Source organism: Scyliorhinus canicula, chromosome 12 (genome assembly GCF_902713615.1).
Source record: "Scyliorhinus canicula chromosome 12, sScyCan1.1, whole genome shotgun sequence".
Lineage (NCBI taxonomy): Eukaryota > Metazoa > Chordata > Chondrichthyes > Carcharhiniformes > Scyliorhinidae > Scyliorhinus > Scyliorhinus canicula.
Window position 1 is genome coordinate 156,391,288 of NC_052157.1, and position 18,151 is coordinate 156,409,438.

The following is an 18,151-nucleotide window of genomic DNA, read 5'->3' on the forward strand; positions in this document are numbered from 1 at the left end:
AAGACACCGAAAGAGATTACGGAATGTAGGATTTAGCTAGGACTGTATTGGAATAGTCAAATCTAGAGGTTAGTGAACCTTAAACGCCACCTGATTTGTGTTTTGATAAGTCATGAAGCTTGAGTGAATCATTTTGATGTTGAAATCCAGCATATCTCTCTCTCTCTCTCTCATGAGAAAATGGATCACAAAATCCCAGAAAAGTGCCAGTCCCTAATCTTGATTGCGTTTCAGTGATCTCTACACCCTCTACCCCTTTAAAATGTGCACAGGTTGACTTCAAAGCCTTTCTCTGTGACTGTCCCCAATCCCACGCTCCAGGCCACAATCAGTAAAGATAGGCAACAACACCTCCTCCACGATCATCCTCAACACCGGTGCCCCACAAGGCTGTGTCCTCAGCCCCCTACTATACTCCTTATACACCTATGACTGTGTGGCCAAATTCCCCTCCAACTCGATTTTCAAATTTGCTGATGACACCACCGTAGTGGGTCGGATTTCAAACAATGACGAGACAGAGTACAGGAATGAGATAGAGAATCTGGTGAACTGGTGCGACGACAATAATCTCTCCCTCAATGCCAACAAAACGAAGGAGATTGTCATCGACTTCAGGAAGCGTAGTGGAGAACATGCCCCTGTCTACATCAATGGGAACAAAGTAGAAAGGGTCGAGAGCTTCAAGTTTTTAGGTATACAGATCACCAACTGCCTGTCCTGGTCCCCCCCATGCCGACACTATAGTTAAGAAAGCCCACCAACGACTCTACTTTCTCAAAAGACTGAGGAAATTTGGCATGTCAGCTACAACCCTCACCAACTTCTACAGATGCACCATAGAAAGCATTCTTTCTGGTTGTATCACAGCTTGGTATGGAGCCTGCTCTGCCCAAGACCGCAGGAAACTACAAAAGGTTGTGAATGTAGCCCAGTCCATCACGCAAACCAGCCTCCCATCCATTGACTCTATCTACAATTCCCGCTGCCTTGGAAAGGCAGCCAGCATAATTAAAGACCCCACGCACCCCGGACATACTCTCTTCCACCTTCTTTCGTCAGGAAAAAGATACCAAAGTTTGAGGTCACGTACCAACCATCTCAAGAACAGCTTCTTCCCTACTGCCATCAGACTTTTGAATGGACTTGCCTCGTATTAAGTTGATCTTTTCTCTACACCTTGCTATAACTGTAACATTATATTCTGCAGTCTCTCCTTCCTTCCCTATGTACGGTATGCATTGTCTTGCAAGAAACAATATTTTTCACTGTGACAATAATAATAAATCAGGCGGTTGATCTGCTGCCTCTTGTGAAGTACTGGAGAGTTGGGAAGCTGTGCTGCAGAATGAGTCACCACTCTCCTGAGAGGAGGAAGAAGGAGGAATTTGGACAGGAATGTAGGAACAAATAACTGGTGAAATGAGCTGTATAATTAACGTAATGTCCTAATCACTGCTTTGGCTTCTGAAAGAGAGAGAAGCTCATTCTGCTTCCCTCAATGAGAGGGGGCGAATTGAAGAAAAGTCGAAAATAAGGTTTAACGCTCAACGGGAACAGATTAGAGTTTAATCTAGATTACATTGCAGAACAGTGGGATGTACGCTGCCTTTTTTGATTCACCTTTCACACCTATTCGAAGAGCTAAAATGTAGCGAGGCAGTTCTGCTGAACCTATCGACATCTGGACGAATGCAAGAATACCGCATCTCAAATGATCACTGCAATTTATACTACAGGACAAAAGGGTCCAAACTCTGGCAGGCAAACTCTGATTTGTGTTCAATCCTTGCTGCTTTTTGGAATTACCCAGGAGCTTGAGAAAAACTGAGGAATCCATCCATTCCTGTTTTTTTTTCATGATGTGGAGATGCCGGCGTTGGACTGGGGTGAGCACAGTAAGAAGTCTTACAACACCAGGTTAAAGTCCAACAGGTTTGTTTCAAACACGAGCTTTCGGAGCACGGCTCCTTCTTCAGGTGAATGGAAAGGCTTGTTCCAGAAATGTTTATATAGACACAGTCAGAGATGCCCCGGAATGCGAGCACCTGCAGGCAATCAAATCATCAAACCTGTTGGACTTTAACCTGGTGTTGTAAGACTTCTTACTGTTTTTTTTTCCACATCAACTCCTCGGCCAGTCAGAGTTGAAGCCTCCACGATACAGTGACACAGTGGTTAGCACTGCTGTGGTACAGCTCCAGGGCCCCGGGTTCAATTCTGGCTTTGGGAGATTGTCTGTGTGTAGAGTCTGCATGTTCTCTCGTGTCTGCGTGGGGTTACCTCCGGGTGCTCCGGTTTCCTCCCACAGTCCAAAGATGTGCAGGTTAGGTGGATTGGCCATGATGAATTGCCCCCTAGTGTCCCAAAAAGGTTAGGTGGGGTTACAGGGATAGGGTGAAGTCATAATACGTAGGGCTTATGTAGGGTTCTCTTTCCAAGGGCTGGTGCAGACCCGATGGGCCGAATGGTCTCTTTCTGCACTGTAAACTCTATGATCCATTTTCGCCTGCAGTGTGAATTGCTGTGATTGTTTGAAATGCGGCTTTCTGGAGTTTTCGGTGAGACGAGCAGCTTTGGGAGCACGTCTGCCTTTTCAGCAATATTTAATTCCCGTACTGCCGCCCGACTTTCTCAATCGCTGGTTAGAGCTCAGCTGGGGAATCGTGGTCAGTTCTGGGCACCGCACTTTAGGAAGGATTTTGGAGAGGATGCAGCGGGGATTTACTAGAATGATACCAGGCCCAAGGGACGTTTCTACAAAGAAACTAGAGAAGTTTGGGGTTGTTCTCCCCAGAGCTAGGGACAGTTAAGGGGGAATTTAAGAGGTGTTCGATATTCTGACGGGCTTGATTGGGTAGGGAGACTGGCCGGCAGATTGGTCACCAGAGATTGATGGATTTTCCATATTTAACAGATGACCAGAGGGTATTGATCTGATGGGCGTTACTGAAAGGATGGTGGAAGCAGATTCAATAGGAACTTTCAAATGGGAATGGGTTAAATCCTTGGAAATGAAACGTTGGCAGGCTATGGGGGAGGAGAGGCGGTGGAGGGACTAATTAGGTGGCTCGTCAAAAAACTGCCACAGCCCTAATGGGCCGAATGGCCTCATTATGCTGTAACGTTTGACGATGCTGTAAACTTCACTCATAAATAGATTTTGAGAGCTCTCCCCTTCCTTGCACACCCCCCTTGGTAATACCGAGGTGGCCAGAGCTGTAACCTTGAGAAGGGCAGCAGCTAAGTTATAGACAGCAAGATCCCACAAAACAGTAATGCAATCATTGACCAGATCCATCAATTGGTTGAGAGAGGTATTGGCCAGGAGTCTGTGAATAATGCCCCTGCTTCCCCCTTGGGAATAATGCCCAGGGGCGCTTCTAGGCAGATTGGGCCTGGGCTTCACCCACCTCTGGAATCCGTTGCCTCCGACACTGCAGCGTTGCCAGCATCAATTTTTGGGCTGATAGATTGGGAATTGATTTGAACCCACACTCTGACTTGGAGGCAAAAGTGCTTTTGAGCCACAGATGGTGCTCATGGAGCACCTTAATTGGCCATTTACTTTTTGTTTTACACCAAAGATATTCTAATGATGTCGGGTGATGATGTTCTGATTGATGTGAGCACGAAGCAAGCTCAGGACGGTAACCACTGACTTCAGACAAAATGGTTCAAATAGAAACCACATAACTAATTAGCAAGACGGAACAGTTACTTGACGGTTGTAATATGAGCTGTGGATTCGAATAACCGAATCCTGAGCGGTTGACGATGTTTCCGTCCTTCATGTTGGGTAACCATGACAACCTGCATTTACATTGCACCGTTAACATTGTGCAACGTCGCAAAGCATTCCGCAGGAGCGCTACCAGACACCGAACCGCCCAAGCCCATTGCAGCCTGGCTCAGTGAGGTAACAAATCATTGGTGTTGAGGGCGGCGCGGTGGTTATCACAGCTGCCTCACGGCGCCGAGGACCCGGGTTCGATCCCGGCCCTGGGTCACTGCCCGTGTGGAGTTTGCACATTCTCCCCTTGTCTGCGTGGGTCTCGCCCCCACAACCCAAAGATGTGCAGGGCGGGTGGATTGGCCACGCTAAATTGCCCCTTAATTGGAAAAAAAATAATTGGCGTTAACCTGCAAACCAACACTGGAATAACAGGAGACGGTGTGGGAATCGAATCTGGGAGCAATTGGGGATTGATGAATCATGTCAGATAGATCTTTTTTTTATCGAGACAGGCTAGTTGGAATTGAGATCAGTGACTGCGGTTATCAGGACACGAGCCTAATCTGTGCCCTTTCAGGTGATCCATTTGGGGGGTGCTGGGGGCGTATCTCTGAGAATGTTGTGTTTCAATGAGATCATGTCTCTTTTTTTTCATCTAACCTCCAGAGATTGAGTCGCTCCCCCTCTGGCAACTTTCACATCCCAGGCATCAATCTAGTAAAACCTTTGTTGCATCACCTCTCCAAATGCTTCCTTAAATCCAGACACCAAAACTGCACATCTACTCCCAAGTGTAGTTTTCCCCAGCGCCCCATGCAATTAAGCAAGATTGCTTTGTTCTTGCACTCCCATTTTCTTTGTTGTTGGTGAAGGGATCCACTCCGCTGGGGGGGGGTAATGGAGCTCAAAAGAAGTTGAGCAGCGATTTTTGGTTGAAATCATGATGAAGAGTTTGGACAGACTTGATGGGCCGAATGGCCTGGTATGCCATCTATTAAAATCATGCCCTGCACCGTTTCCGGAAATAAAACCTCTTCTGTAAAAAAAAAAAAAATCATGCCCTGCAAGGGAGGCATGTGGCACAGTGGTTAGCACTGCTGCCTACGGCACTGAGGACCCGGGTTCGAATCCCGGCACTGGGTCACTGTCCGTGTGGAGTTTGCACATTCTCCCCGTGTCTGCGTGGGTCTCACTCCCACAACCCAAAAGATGTGCAGGGTAGGTGGATTGGCCACGCTAAATTGCCCCTTAATTGGGGAAAAAAAAAATAATTGCGTACTCATGCCCTGCAAGTGGAACTGGTGGAAGGAAAATACTGTTTACTGTTTAACCGTTTTCAGCGCCGTGCAGTTGGGGACGGAGATGCTCGAGCTCGACTGTCACCTCACCAAAGATGAACAGGTGGTCGTGTCACATGACAGCAACTTGAAAAGAACCACAGGACTGAATAAGGATATTAGCAACCTCACATTCGCAGTAAGTGGTGAACTTCTGTAAGTTACTCTGAGCAGCTCCTCTCCCCTCAATCTGTCACTTTGTACAAAATGACACACGATACACTTTCACTGGTCAATAGAACATACAGTGCAGAAGGAGGCCATTCGGCCCATCGAGTGTGCACCGACCCATTTAAGCCCTCACTTCCCTGTCACCCAATAACCCCTCCTAACCTTTTTGGTCACTCAGGGCAATTTATCATGGCCAATCCACCTAACCCGCACGTCTTTGGACTGTGGGAGGAAACCGGAGCACCCGGAGGAAACCCACGCACACACGGGGAGGATGTCCCAGGTAGCACCAGCAGTGGCAGGGCAGCACCCTGCTCAAAGGGCTTGCAGCTGGGGGCCTCCGATCCCCTGGGAGACCCCAACGAGTGCCGTTCTGTCTGGTCCCCGTTCCTGGAGTCCAGTGTTGAATGGCGCTCGCCCGAGGTCACTGAGGCAAAGGGGTTGAATCACAAAACCTCAGGTAACTCGGGAATCTTACTGCCTCGCTCTAATGTGCAGATTTACTAAAAAGTGCTTCACATCGCAACGTCTCACGAGATTGCGGTGAATCTGGCGAGGCGTTGTGAGCCGGATAGATCTCAGAAGCGGGGTCTCCCAGCTTTCACCAGCCATGCTGCGCCACTGCGAGATGCTTTTTGGGCGCAGCGTGGCCGTTTGATCGTGCCCAATAAGTCTAAATCTAAAAATCTTTCACACCTCCTAATAATTTTTTTTTCTTTTTTTTAATATAAATTTAGAATACCCAATTCATTTTTTCAATTAAGGGGCAATTTAACATGGCCAATCCACCTAACCTGCATATCTTTGGGTTGTGGGGGTGAAACCCACGCAGACACGGGGAGAATGTGCAAACTCCTCACAGACAGCACACCTCCTAATAATGGACTAACCTATGATATAATAATGACCACACGTCAAAGGTATTTAATTGGCTGTGGAGAATGGTTTGGAAGGTGTTAGAAGCTGCTACAGCAGTGCATGTCTTTTTATTTTCTTCCTGGCGGAAGCTGAGTGAATAATAACAAGGACAGGACATGTGTCAGAGAGCTCTTTTGAAATATGAAACTTTAGAAATGCAGGTGCTGCCCAGGATGTTTTGAGCTGTGTGCAATATTTAATTCTCAAACTGCATATCGTTGAGTAAAGGCTTGTGCTATGGGCCAGGGTTTAGAGAACCCCAAAGTGTATCATGGAGTTCACCTGACCCATAACGTTTAATAGATTGTGGTATGGGGAGCACACGGCCCACTCTACAGGTGTGGTACAGCAGAAATGGAAAAGTATTTTTTAAAAACAAAACAATGTTTATTCTATGAACTCAAGTTAACCATTTGAAACATACAGTGAACATCTTAGCAGCCATCAATTCAAATACAACCCCCAAAGAATACAACACTAAGTAATCCTTTAAGCTTTCCTTTTAACATCCATCAGACTTAAAAACACCTTTTTACAGAAAGACATCGTGCTTACATTCACTACTGAGAACATTTATAATTCTGAATTCACCAAATGATAAAGAGATAGTTGTTTCATGGCAGAGAGAACAGCAGCACACCTGCTCTATCTGGCTTCAGCTCCAGCACTGAAAACGAAACTAAAACACATCCTGCAACAAACAGTCTAAAACAAAAGTAAAAAGCTGACAGACAGCCCAGCTCCACCCACTCCCTGACATCACTGCAGTAATAAACACCCATTTCTTAAAGGTACTCTCACTACAGATATTTATACACACACCCATTTATAAACACTCATTTCTTAAAGGTACTCTCACATGACACTTGGGCCAAGAGTTCAACATTTGGCTAACTTGGGGGGCTACAGGGAGCTAAAGGCCACAGGTTCAAAGCTGCAAAGGGCAAATTTATTACAGAAATAGAGACAGATTGTTGGCTGGGGTGTGTGCCAGATGGATCGAGTCAGGTGAGGAGCCTGGACTCATTTAAGGAGCAGGCGAGTGCCCTAACAGGAAATCCACAGCGTCACTGATCCGATGCACTGAAGGACCTGTTCTGTCAAAATGTTTTGTGGTGCAGTCACATGGCAGCTGAAATTCTTGGCATGACATTTAATTTGGGTTGGATAATGTCCAAGTCATTCCTGCCTCTCTCAGCAGCCAAGTCTGATAGCATGACTCAGTCTCCAAACCAGAGCGTTGAAGATTTCTTGCAGGACTGGAACACCTCAATCAGAGTTGGCACAGGTAATGGTACAGCACCAGGGCAGTGCTACATTCCTAGGTGTCTTTACGTTAGTAGTTGCAGTGAGGTCCCCTCTGCACTTGCAAACAAGAAGCACTCTCATCTCGGGGATGTTTAAAGCCAGTGAGGTACGAGCTGTATTGTTGCCAACTTGGAACATTTAATCACATGACCTACGACCCTGTTCCTGGTATTATTTACCTGATGTATCACCCCTTGTGACAATTGGTCAGTAATGACAGTTGCGTTGCAATCCCCAGAATCCTGTGCTCTGGGAACTGCTTGATCTGTTGGATGGTTTTATTGGTTAGATATATATATATCTTTGTCATTTTTATAAATGACCTAGAGGAGGGCGCAGAAGGATGGGTGAGTAAATTTGCAGACGACACTAAAGTCGGTGGAGTTGTAGACAGTGCGGAAGGATGTTGTAGGTTACAGAGGGACATAGATAAGCTGCAGAGCTGGGCTGAGAGGTGGCAAATGGAGTTTAATGTGGAGAAGTGTGAGGTGATTCACTTTGGAAAGAATAACAGGAATGCGGAATATTTGGCTAATGGTAAAATTCTTGGTAGTGTGGATGAGCAGAGGGATCTCGGTGTCCATGTACATAGATCCCTGAAAGTTGCCACCCAGGTTGATAGGGTTGTGAAGAAGGCCTATGGTGTGTTGGCCTTTATTGGTAGAGGGATTGAGTTCCGGAGCCATGAGGTCATGTTGCAGTTGTACAAAACTCTAGTACGGCCACATTTGGAGTATTGCGTACAGTTCTGGTCGCCTCATTATAGGAAGGACGTGGAAGCTTTGGAACGGGTGCAGAGGAGATTTACCAGGATGTTGCCTGGTATGGAGGGAAAATCTTATGAGGAAAGGCTGATGGACTTGAGGTTGTTTTCGTTAGAGAGAAGAAGGTTAAGAGGTGACTTAATAGAGGCATACAAAATGATCAGAGGGTTAGATAGGGTGGACAGCGAGAGCCTTCTCCCGCGGATGGAGGTGGCTAGCACGAGGGGACATAGCCTTAAATTGAGGGGTAATAGATATAGGACAGAGGTCAGAGGTGGGTTTTTTACGCAAAGAGTGGTGAGGCCGTGGAATGCCCTACCTGCAACAGTAGTGAACTCACCAACATTGAGGGCATTTAAAAGTTTATTGGATAAGCATATGGATGATAAGGGCATAGTGTAGGTTAGATGGCCTTTAGTTTTTTTTCCATGTCGGTGCAACATCGAGGGCCGAAGGGCCTGTACTGCGCTGTATCGTTCTATGTTCATATGTATATATATATATCATCAGAGCTGTGTTCCGCTCCAGGCTGAAACGATACAGACGTTGGACCACATGACACACTTCCTTCACAGTGATGCCATGTTGCTATATTTTAAATCCCGTTACTACAGGGCTGATGCGTCTCCTTTTTGTGATGTTAATTGAAGCCAGCTGAGGTCAAATGTAAAGCTTAAAGTATGTCAACAGCTGTGATTATAAGATGCCGAACAAAGGTGTGGCAGGAGGACTGATGGTTGTTTGTCGAAAGAGATTTCTCCAGACCTTTCCTCCATTCTGCCAACCCTTCCTCTTCTGAATGAATTGTGGCTTTATTGAGGGAGCAATCCTATGGGAGCTTAATTCTATTGTGTGACTGCTACCTTGTATATTTGGAATTAGCAGTGCTGAGGTATCAGGTATCAATGCCTGGGTAATCGGTGTATCAATATAATCTGTTCTCTCTTTTTTTTCCTTTTTCTCTCCCTGCCGTATTTCTTTCAGGAGCTCCCGCTTTACAATTGCAAGCTGCATGTCGCTTTCAAGAAAGGTAAGATTTGCAGATTGCTGGAGGTATTGAAGCAACCTAATATTATAATATGTCCCACTGCAAAGCTATGGAGGTTTTTTTTATGGGCTATTGCACTGGAAATGCACCATTGTACCTGCTGCTTAGAGCCACTTAGGCCAGTAATGTAAGCTGATCGCTGCAGATGATTTCTTATGGTAATTAACCAGTCATGGTGGCTACACTACCCATAATCCCCTCTGCTCCAGAAAGTGCTCTATCTATGAGGTGGTCTTTAAGCTTAAGTATACAAACAGTGGAAGTGGGAGACCCCAGGGTAGAACAGGGCATCAGGAGGATAGAGGGGAGGCAGTGGTCTTGTCACTGGACTGGACTAGTACCCAGGTTCGAAGCTGACCATGGCAGATAGTGAACTTTGAATGAAATTTTTTAAAATCTGGAATAAAAATTCTAATGACCAGGAAAGCCGCCAATGATTGTTGTAAAAATCTATCTGGATGACCTGATGTCTTTTCGAGATTGAAAAGTCCTTCACTGGTCCGACCTTTTACGTGGTTTGCAGCACAATGTGGTTCACTCTGGATAATCCAGATCAGGGCAATTAGGGATGGGCAATAAATATGTTCAGCTGCTTCCGTACATGGAAGGGTTGCTCCTGCACGTGCACAGCAGCAGAATGCTCAAAAACAGGCACAAAAGATGCAAGCACCAAGGGATTCCAGGACAAATAGAGTCCCGGGAAACTTGAGTCAGGGACATCGGACCGAAATTCCGAGACAGTCCTGGAAGTTCAGGGCTGATTGGTCACCTTGTAGGAGGCCAGAATTGGACTAATGTTGAGGAGCGTGGCTGTGGGTTTTTAGGAGGAAGACGGTGGGGGGGGGGGGGGGGGGGGGGGGGGGGGAGGGGGGGAGCTCCGAGATGGTGGTTCTGGAGAAAGCAGTGTCATGAGCGGAATGGTCGGTTCAGTTCCCTCCTCATCCGATCACGCCCCCTTACATTTGACATGTGAGCGCTTTGCAATGTCTGTGCGCCACGTTGGCCGATCGGCACAATCTGTGGCTGATTGTTCATCCTATTTCTTTAGATTGTGTCTGCGAGGGAGGAAAAGACAGAAGTATTCCGCTACTGAGCAAAGTATTTGAAGCCTTTCCAGACACGCCTATCAACATCGACATCAAGGTCGACAGTGACGTCCTCATTCAAAAGGTACCTAAAGGAGAAAAGCAACTTTGTTCTGATGAAGCAATCACAAGATGGTGGTGTGCCCTTAGTGTCCAAAATTGCCCTTGGTGTTGGGTGGGGTTATGGGGATAGGGTGGTGGTGTGGGCTTGGGTAGGGTGCTCTTTCCAAGGGCCGGTGCAGACTCGATGGGCCGAATGGCCTCCTTCTGCACTGTAAATTCTACGTGTGAAGGGTAACGTGACCGGGCCAATAATCCAGAGGGCTAGGCTAATGCTCTGGAGACACGGGTTCAAATCCCACCACAGCCAATGGATTTCAAACTCAATAAAAATCTGGAAAAGTTAATGCCAATAATGATGACCATGGAACTATGAGCAATTGTTGTAAAAATCCATCTGGTTCACTGATATCCTGTAGGGAAGGAAATCTGCCGTCCTTACCTAGCCTGACCTACATTAACACAGACTCCAGGCCCACAGCAGCGTGGTTCAGTCTTCAATGCCCTCCAGAAATGGCTGAGCAAGTCGCCCAGTTCAAGGGCAGTTCGAGATGTTGGACTACCTTCTTGTAGACAACGAGCAAAGGATTCAGTGGGGGCGGCTGTCCATATATGGAGAGTTATAAAGTAACATTTCACACCACGGCGCATGAGGAAATATGAAGTCAGGCGACCCAAAGGCTTGGCCAAGAAGTCAGCTTAAGGGGGCATCATAAAGGAGGGGCAAATTAGAGAGTTACAGAGAGTTTGGGAAGAAAATTCCGCAGTTTTAAGCCGAGCGCAGTAGTGGAACCATTAAAATCAAGGACTTGCCAGAAGCAGGATTTGGAGGAACACTGGGATCGCGGAGGATTGTGAGGACTGGAGAAGATTACATTCTCCCTCTGTCTGCGTGGGTCTCACCCCCACGCAGGGTAGATGGATTGGCCAAGCTAAATTGCCCTTTAATTGGGGGGGGGGGAATGAATTGGATACTTTACATTTATATTTTTTAAAAAAGGAACAGAATTTTGGTTGAGCTTAGAATGTTGGAGACTCGCCAGGAATGTGGGAGAATAGTCCAATCCGGAGGAAATCAAGACTTGAATCAGCACGAGGTGGGCTGTGATGTTATGGAAGTGGAAATGGGCAGTCTTGGTGGTAACATGGATTTGCAGCTGGAAGCTCACCTTAAGGTGACAAAGAGTCTAGTTCTGCCTCTGTAACAAAGTAAGAAACCTGGTGTATTGAGACTGCCTGATCCGTCTGGACATTCTAAACCCCTGGTTCTGTGTGTCCATTGTCTGGCAGGTATCGGACTTGGTGAAGATGTTTAATCGACAGGACATCACCGTCTGGGGCAACGTTAGTGACCACATCGTGAAGAAATGTTACAGCATGGTAAGTGTGGCTGCACATAGATTCAACATCAGATAGTCACCAAGAAACAAAATGTCCTTGCCCTAAAAGTAGTGAGGAGAGCGGAACCCGCTCCCCCCAGTTGTTGGCGAAGATGCATTGAAGAACATAAGAACTAGGAGCAGGAGTAGGCCATCTGGTCCCATGAGCCTGCTCCACCATTCAATAAGATCATGGCTGATCTTTTGTGGGCTCAGCTCCACTTTCCGGCCCGAACACCATAACCCTTAATCCCTTTATTCTTCAAAAAACTATCTATCTTTATCTTAAAAACATTTAATGAAGGAGCCTCTACTGCTTCACTGGGCAAGGAATTCCATAGATTCACTACCCTTTGGGTGAAGAAGTTCCTCCTAAACTCAGTCCTAAATCTACTTCCCCTTATTTTGAGGCTATGCCCCCTATTTCTGCTTTCACCCGCTCGTGGAAACAACCTGCCCGCATCTATCCTATCTATTCCCTTCATAATTTTATATGTTTCTATAAGATCCCCCCTCATCCTTCTAAATTCCAACGAGTACAGTCCCAGTCTACTCAACCTCTCCTCGTAATCCAACCCCTTCAGCTCTGGGATTAACCTAGTGAATCTCCTCTGCACACCCTCCAGTGCCAGTACGTCCTTTCTCCGGTAAGGAGACCAAAACGGAACACAGTACTCCACGTGTGGCCTCACTAACACCATATACAATTGCAGCATAACCTCCCTAGTCTTAAAGTCCATCCCTCTAGCAATGAAGGACAACATTCCATTCGCTTTCTTAATCACCTGTAAACCAACTTTCTGTGACTCATGCACTAGCACACCCAGGTCTCTCTGCACAGCAGCATGCTTTAATATTTTATCATTTAAATAATAATCCCGTTTGCTGTTATTCCTACCAAACTGGATAACTTCACATTTGTCAACATTGTATTCCATCTGCCAGACCCTAGCCCATTCACTTAACCTATCCAAATCCCTCTGCAGACTTCCAGTATCCTCGGCACTTTTCGGTTTCCCACTCATCTTAGTGTCGTCTGCAAACTTGGACACATTGCCCTTGGTCCCCAACTCCAAATCATCTATGTAAAATTGTGAACAATTGTGGGCCCGACACGGAAAGGAAAGTGGGACAAAACAGTTGAGGGAGAAGGGGGAGAGATGGTTACGATGAGAAGGGGTGGGAGTAGACTCAATTGGACCCTGAACACCAGCATGGACTGGTTGGGCCAAATGGCCAGTTTCTGTGCCGTCTATCCTGTATATTCTTCCCTTTGTCCCGAGGGTACGTTTTATCTGTGGAATCCACGATTGAGGTAACGGCGTGGCACCTTCTGTCTCAAACTCTGTGAAGGTGCCTCTGTCCTCGATCACCTGAAATCTTTTGGTTGGCGGTGGAAGGGGTCTGAGCGCCCATGTTTCTCATCAGCAGCACACACCCCCCCCCCCCCATTAAATCAGGTTCCGCCTTCACGGGGCAGAGGGCTCATACACTCTGGAGGAAAAAGTTTTCTGGAAGATTTGCAGTGTGTGTGTGTGTGTGAGATCCTGCAGAGCGGGTATATGTCTTTCCTGAAATCAGTCAACGCTGAAACATTATTGGAAAGAGATAGGAGCAGGCCATCCAGCCCCTCTAATCTGCTCCACTCTTCAATTCAGTCATGTCTGATATGAACCCCAACATTTTATCTGCTTTGGCTCCATATCCTTTGATCATTTGGGGCAGCATGGTGGTTAGCATAAATGCTTCACAGCTCCAGGGTCCCAGGTTCGATTCCCGGCTGGGTCACTGTCTGTGTGGAGTCTGCACGTCCTCCCCGTGTGTGCGTTGGTTTCCTCCGGGTGCTCCGGTTTCCTCCCACAGTCCAAAGATGTGCGGGTTAGGTGGATTGGCCATGCTTAATTGCCCGTAGTGTCCTAAAGAGTAAGGTTAAGGGGGGGTTGTTGGGTTACGGGTATAGGGTGGATACGTGGGTTTGAGTAGGGTGATCATTGCTCGGCACAACATCGAGGGCCGAAGGGCCTGTTCTGTGCCGTACTGTTCTATGTTCTATGTTACCCAACAGATCTAACCGCGTTCCCAGTGAGGTAAGGTGGACCCAATCTCGTTCTTAACCATTTTAGTTGACTCCCAGCTTGTACAGCCTTTTGGGGGGAGTGAGTTCCACGTTCGCACTGCTTTTACAAGTGCTATCCTTTGTAGATGACTCTCTTGGTACTGTTGTCTTTGCAAAGTGGGCTGTTTGAGGGCTACAGGGGTTCGTGAACTCGGCAGGTTGGGCATTTGATGAACAGATTGTCCTTGGCCAAACCTGCTCTCAAAAAAATTTTGACGTCAGTAAAGAGTGTCGGGAACAACGAGAATCCCCTCTGGTCTCCGTATTACTGCTGGATATATTCCGGGAAAACGCTGCCGTCCCTTGGCTGGAGAACAAATCTGTTCCGGAACTCGTTTGTACCCCTCTCTCTATGAGCTTGTAACAGGAGTTTGATGTATGAATGAGGTTTAGCACTCGGGGCTGGACTCATTTACTGACTGTTTTCAATGCATTGGAACAGTTTTAAATTAAAATTAGACCCCTGCAGTAGGATAGTTTTGTTTCGCCTTCTTGTTATTATTCATTTAAATGTGATTTTGTTTTTGAACAAGCGAGCGAATGAATGAATTTCAGCGTGTGGAGTAAAGTGAAGTTGAGTTGAATGATGCAGTCTACCAGTCCGCCCAATTCACTCGTTCGAATTTGGAGTTTGGTTAAAATTCATGTTTGGGGTTTCCCTGCCAGAGGAAATGAATGACAGGTTTTCACTCGCGTTAAACAGCCACTACGGCGAGAGCTCCAATCATTCCTGCCTGTTCAACAGGAATATATCCTTCCTGCTCCGCCATCCCTCTGTGTGAGCACCTTTGTTTTCACATACCAATTTAAGAAAGTCGCAATTCTATAGTCTCCCTCGAGGGTCACCAGTGACAATAAACTTTCATTGAATCATAGAATTTACAGTGCAGAAAGAGGCCATTCGGCCCATCGAGTCTGCACCGGCTCTTGGAAAGAGCTCCCTACTAAAGCCCCACACCTCCACCTTATCCCAGTAACCCCACCTAACCTTTTGGATACGAAGGGTCAATTTATCACGGCCAATCCCCCTAACCTGCAGATCTTTGGACTGTGGGAGGAAACCGGAGCACCCGGAGGAAACCCACGCAGACACTGGGAGAAAGTGCAGACTCCACACAGTCGCCCGAGGCTGGAATTGAACCTGGGACCCTGGAGCTGTGACACAAGACTTTGAGGTTAGAACACGTAAGCAAGGCTGACTCTCCAGTACCGTTCTGGTGGAGTGCTACTTGGGTGGAGATGCTGTCCTTTAATAAGACATTAAACTGAGGCCCTGGGTGGACATTGGAGATTCACAGCACTGTCAGGAGAATGGAAAGTCCTCCTGGTGACCCAGCCAACGCATCCACCCTTAAACACTTTTCCCACAATGGTGTTTCAAGCCATTACTATTTCTCTGCAAATTGTTGATGGTTTTGTTTGCATAACAATGAGAGGACAGCCAAGTACTGGATGCGTTATTTACACACAAGCTTCTTAATTTGTCGACCGGTTCCTGGCCCTCGTGTGAAGTGCTTTACTTTTTTTGTTGTTGTTGACAGAATCCGCAAATCCCCATCCTGTTCAGTCAGCAGCGAGTGCTCCTACTGATCGGGCTGTTTTACACGGGACTTCTACCCTTCTATCCGCTACGGGAACAGTTCCTGGAGATCCCCATGCCCTCCATTAACCTCAAGTAAGTCAACTCTTTGAGCGGGCGCCGTGATCAACTCTTAACCAGAGGGTATGCGCGGTGCCATGGGGCAGATTGCTGTTGCCGTGGGGCTCCCAGTGGATGGGTTGGCATTATCAAGTGGATGGAGGTGGGTTTACCCATGTCCAGTATCATGAGGTGCGTTTGCCGCATGTAGCACCTTTGGCGTTTCCATGGCCAACCCATTGGCAGAATTAGCACTGCCACGAAGGGAGAGTTTATTCCTTTTCATTCGTGGTGTGGCTGACTTTTGTAATGACCTCTGTCTGGTCTCTCCGACTCACGGCATTCACACCTCGTTGGGCTACGGCTTCACGGGCACTGGAACGCTCTGTGCCTTGTGCCATCCGAAGGCTTGAGGTGGTGTGTCGGCTGCCTGGTCAACGACTTGTCAATGCCTTGTCATTGTTGAATTTCCCTTGACACTACTGTATTACGCCACAAAAGCCTATTAATCTCAGTCTAGAAAAGTGTAATTGACCCCCCCCCCCCCCCCCCCCCCCGCCTCCGTGTTTTGGGACATAGTTCCAGACTGTTTGTGAAATAGTACTTTCCCATCTTACACCAACTTAACGCAACCTTAAAATGTAACCTTTACATATTTAAAGGTCGTGATGTCTTTCCTAAGTTTGGGTGTCACCATCTCCAATTTCTACCCCCCCCCCCCCCCCTCCCCACCGTGTTCTTCAAACTTTGGTGACCGGACTGTTCTCGCCGTGTCGTACATCCCGGAGAACTCTCTCCAGTCACCGCCCACGTGTGGGCGCAGTTTATAATCTTGACAACGGCTCCTTTTCAGTTAGTGTAGACACAGTATTGAAAATATGATGACATTGGCGAAAATGAGCAGGGATTTGCTGCCAGGTCCTCCTTCCAAGAATGTATTTTTGTTTCATGTCCAGGTTGACAGACCCGAGTAAGATATCCAGAACGCAACGGTTTACAATCTGGCTCACTGATGCGTGAGTAGTTGGAATTAACTTGAAACTGTATTGCCCATTCCTGTGTGTGTATCTCATCTCTATATCTGCTGCCTCTTTCGCTGCTGATGCGTGTGCGCGCTGATTCTCCTCTCTCTCTCTCTCTCTCTCTCTCTCTCTCTCTCTCTCTATTTGAAAACTTTCTTCTCCACCACTCCTCCATGTGGCTAAACTCAGGGGAAGCTCATTTTTGAAGGTTATATCCACCCTGCAAGGTGCAGCATGCTTACAGACCCGTTGATCATAGAATCGAATTAACAGTGCCGAAGGAGGCCATTCGGCCCATCGAGTCTGCACCGACTCTTGGAAAGAGCACCCCACTGAATCCCCACGCCTCCACCCTATCCACGTAACACGGTAACCTCATCTAAACTTTTGGACACTAAGGGCAATTTATCACGGCCACTCCACCTAACCTGCACATCTTTGGACTGCGGGAGGAAACCGGAGCACCCGGAGGAAACCGACGCACACACTGGGAGAAAGTGCAGACAGTGACCCCCAGGCCGGAGTTGAACCCGGGTCCCTGGAGCTGTGAAGCAGCAGTGCTAACCACCGTGTCTAATGGAGATTGGAGGGATGGGCCACCCATGGATTAAGTGATCTGGGAGGGAGGGGGGGGGGGGGAGATGTGGGATGAAGTGAGGCAGCTCCTTTAAGAGGTGAAATCCATCAGAACTGCGCGAGCGTTAACTCTGCCCCATTGGGAATGCGATCCTCCGCTGTGGAATTCTCAAAAGTTAACCTTTGCTGTTTCTCCTTTCTACCCATTCAGTTTACTGATGAGGAAATCTCTGTTTGAGCATCTCAAGGCACGAGGAATTCAGGTGAAACATGCAGTTTTGTTCTGTGACGCCTTTGTAACATTGGGTCTGACCTCCGTTGGACGCGACAGGTTTACCTTTTGTATTTTTTGAATCTGATGCACTGATTAGATCAGTGTTTTTCAAACTTTTTTTCTGGGGACCCATTTTTACCAACCGGCCAACTTCGGGACCCAGCCCGGCCGACCTACACGACCCACGCCGGCTGACCTGCGCGACCCACGCCGGCCGACCTACGCGACCCACGCCGGCTGACCTACGCGACCCACGCCGGCCGACCTACGCGACCCACGCCGGCCGACCTACGCGACCCACGCCGGCTGACCTACGCGACCCACGCCGGCTGACCTACACGACCCACGCCGGCTGACCTACACGACCCACGCCGGCTGACCTACACTACCCACGCCGGCTGACCTACACGACCCACGCCGGCTGACCTACACCCCACGCCGGCTGACCTACACGACCCACGCCGGCTGACCTGCGCGACCCACTAATTCTCTTACCCTGTTTGCTGCTGACAAAAATGGAGTAAATCGTTTTGGGTCCCTTTGACTCCAATGGTCCCTTTGACCCCCCCCTTCCCCCCGAACTTGGGGAAAGAAAAAGGCTGCGACCATATAAAATTAAATACGGCCGCACTGCGCATGCGTGGGTGAATTTTTAAAACCTGTTCCAGGCCTTTTTGAAGGCCGCTCGCAGCCGGCATTATTAACAGCCGGATGCTGC

The 18,151-nt window shown here is 47.7% G+C and overlaps 1 protein-coding gene across 1 annotated transcript in view; it reads left to right on the plus strand.

Annotated features, from left to right (window-relative positions):
* gdpd1 (glycerophosphodiester phosphodiesterase domain containing 1) overlaps positions 1–18,151 on the plus strand; it is a 50,179-nt gene that overhangs the window by 30,512 nt on the left and 1,516 nt on the right. The window contains exons 3-9 of the mRNA XM_038814629.1: positions 5,077–5,212; positions 9,219–9,264; positions 10,331–10,452; positions 11,718–11,807; positions 15,464–15,597; positions 16,518–16,577; positions 17,371–17,422. Coding sequence (XP_038670557.1) covers positions 5,077–5,212; positions 9,219–9,264; positions 10,331–10,452; positions 11,718–11,807; positions 15,464–15,597; positions 16,518–16,577; positions 17,371–17,422 — 640 coding nt within the window. The remainder of the gene's footprint in view (positions 1–5,076; positions 5,213–9,218; positions 9,265–10,330; positions 10,453–11,717; positions 11,808–15,463; positions 15,598–16,517; positions 16,578–17,370; positions 17,423–18,151) is intronic.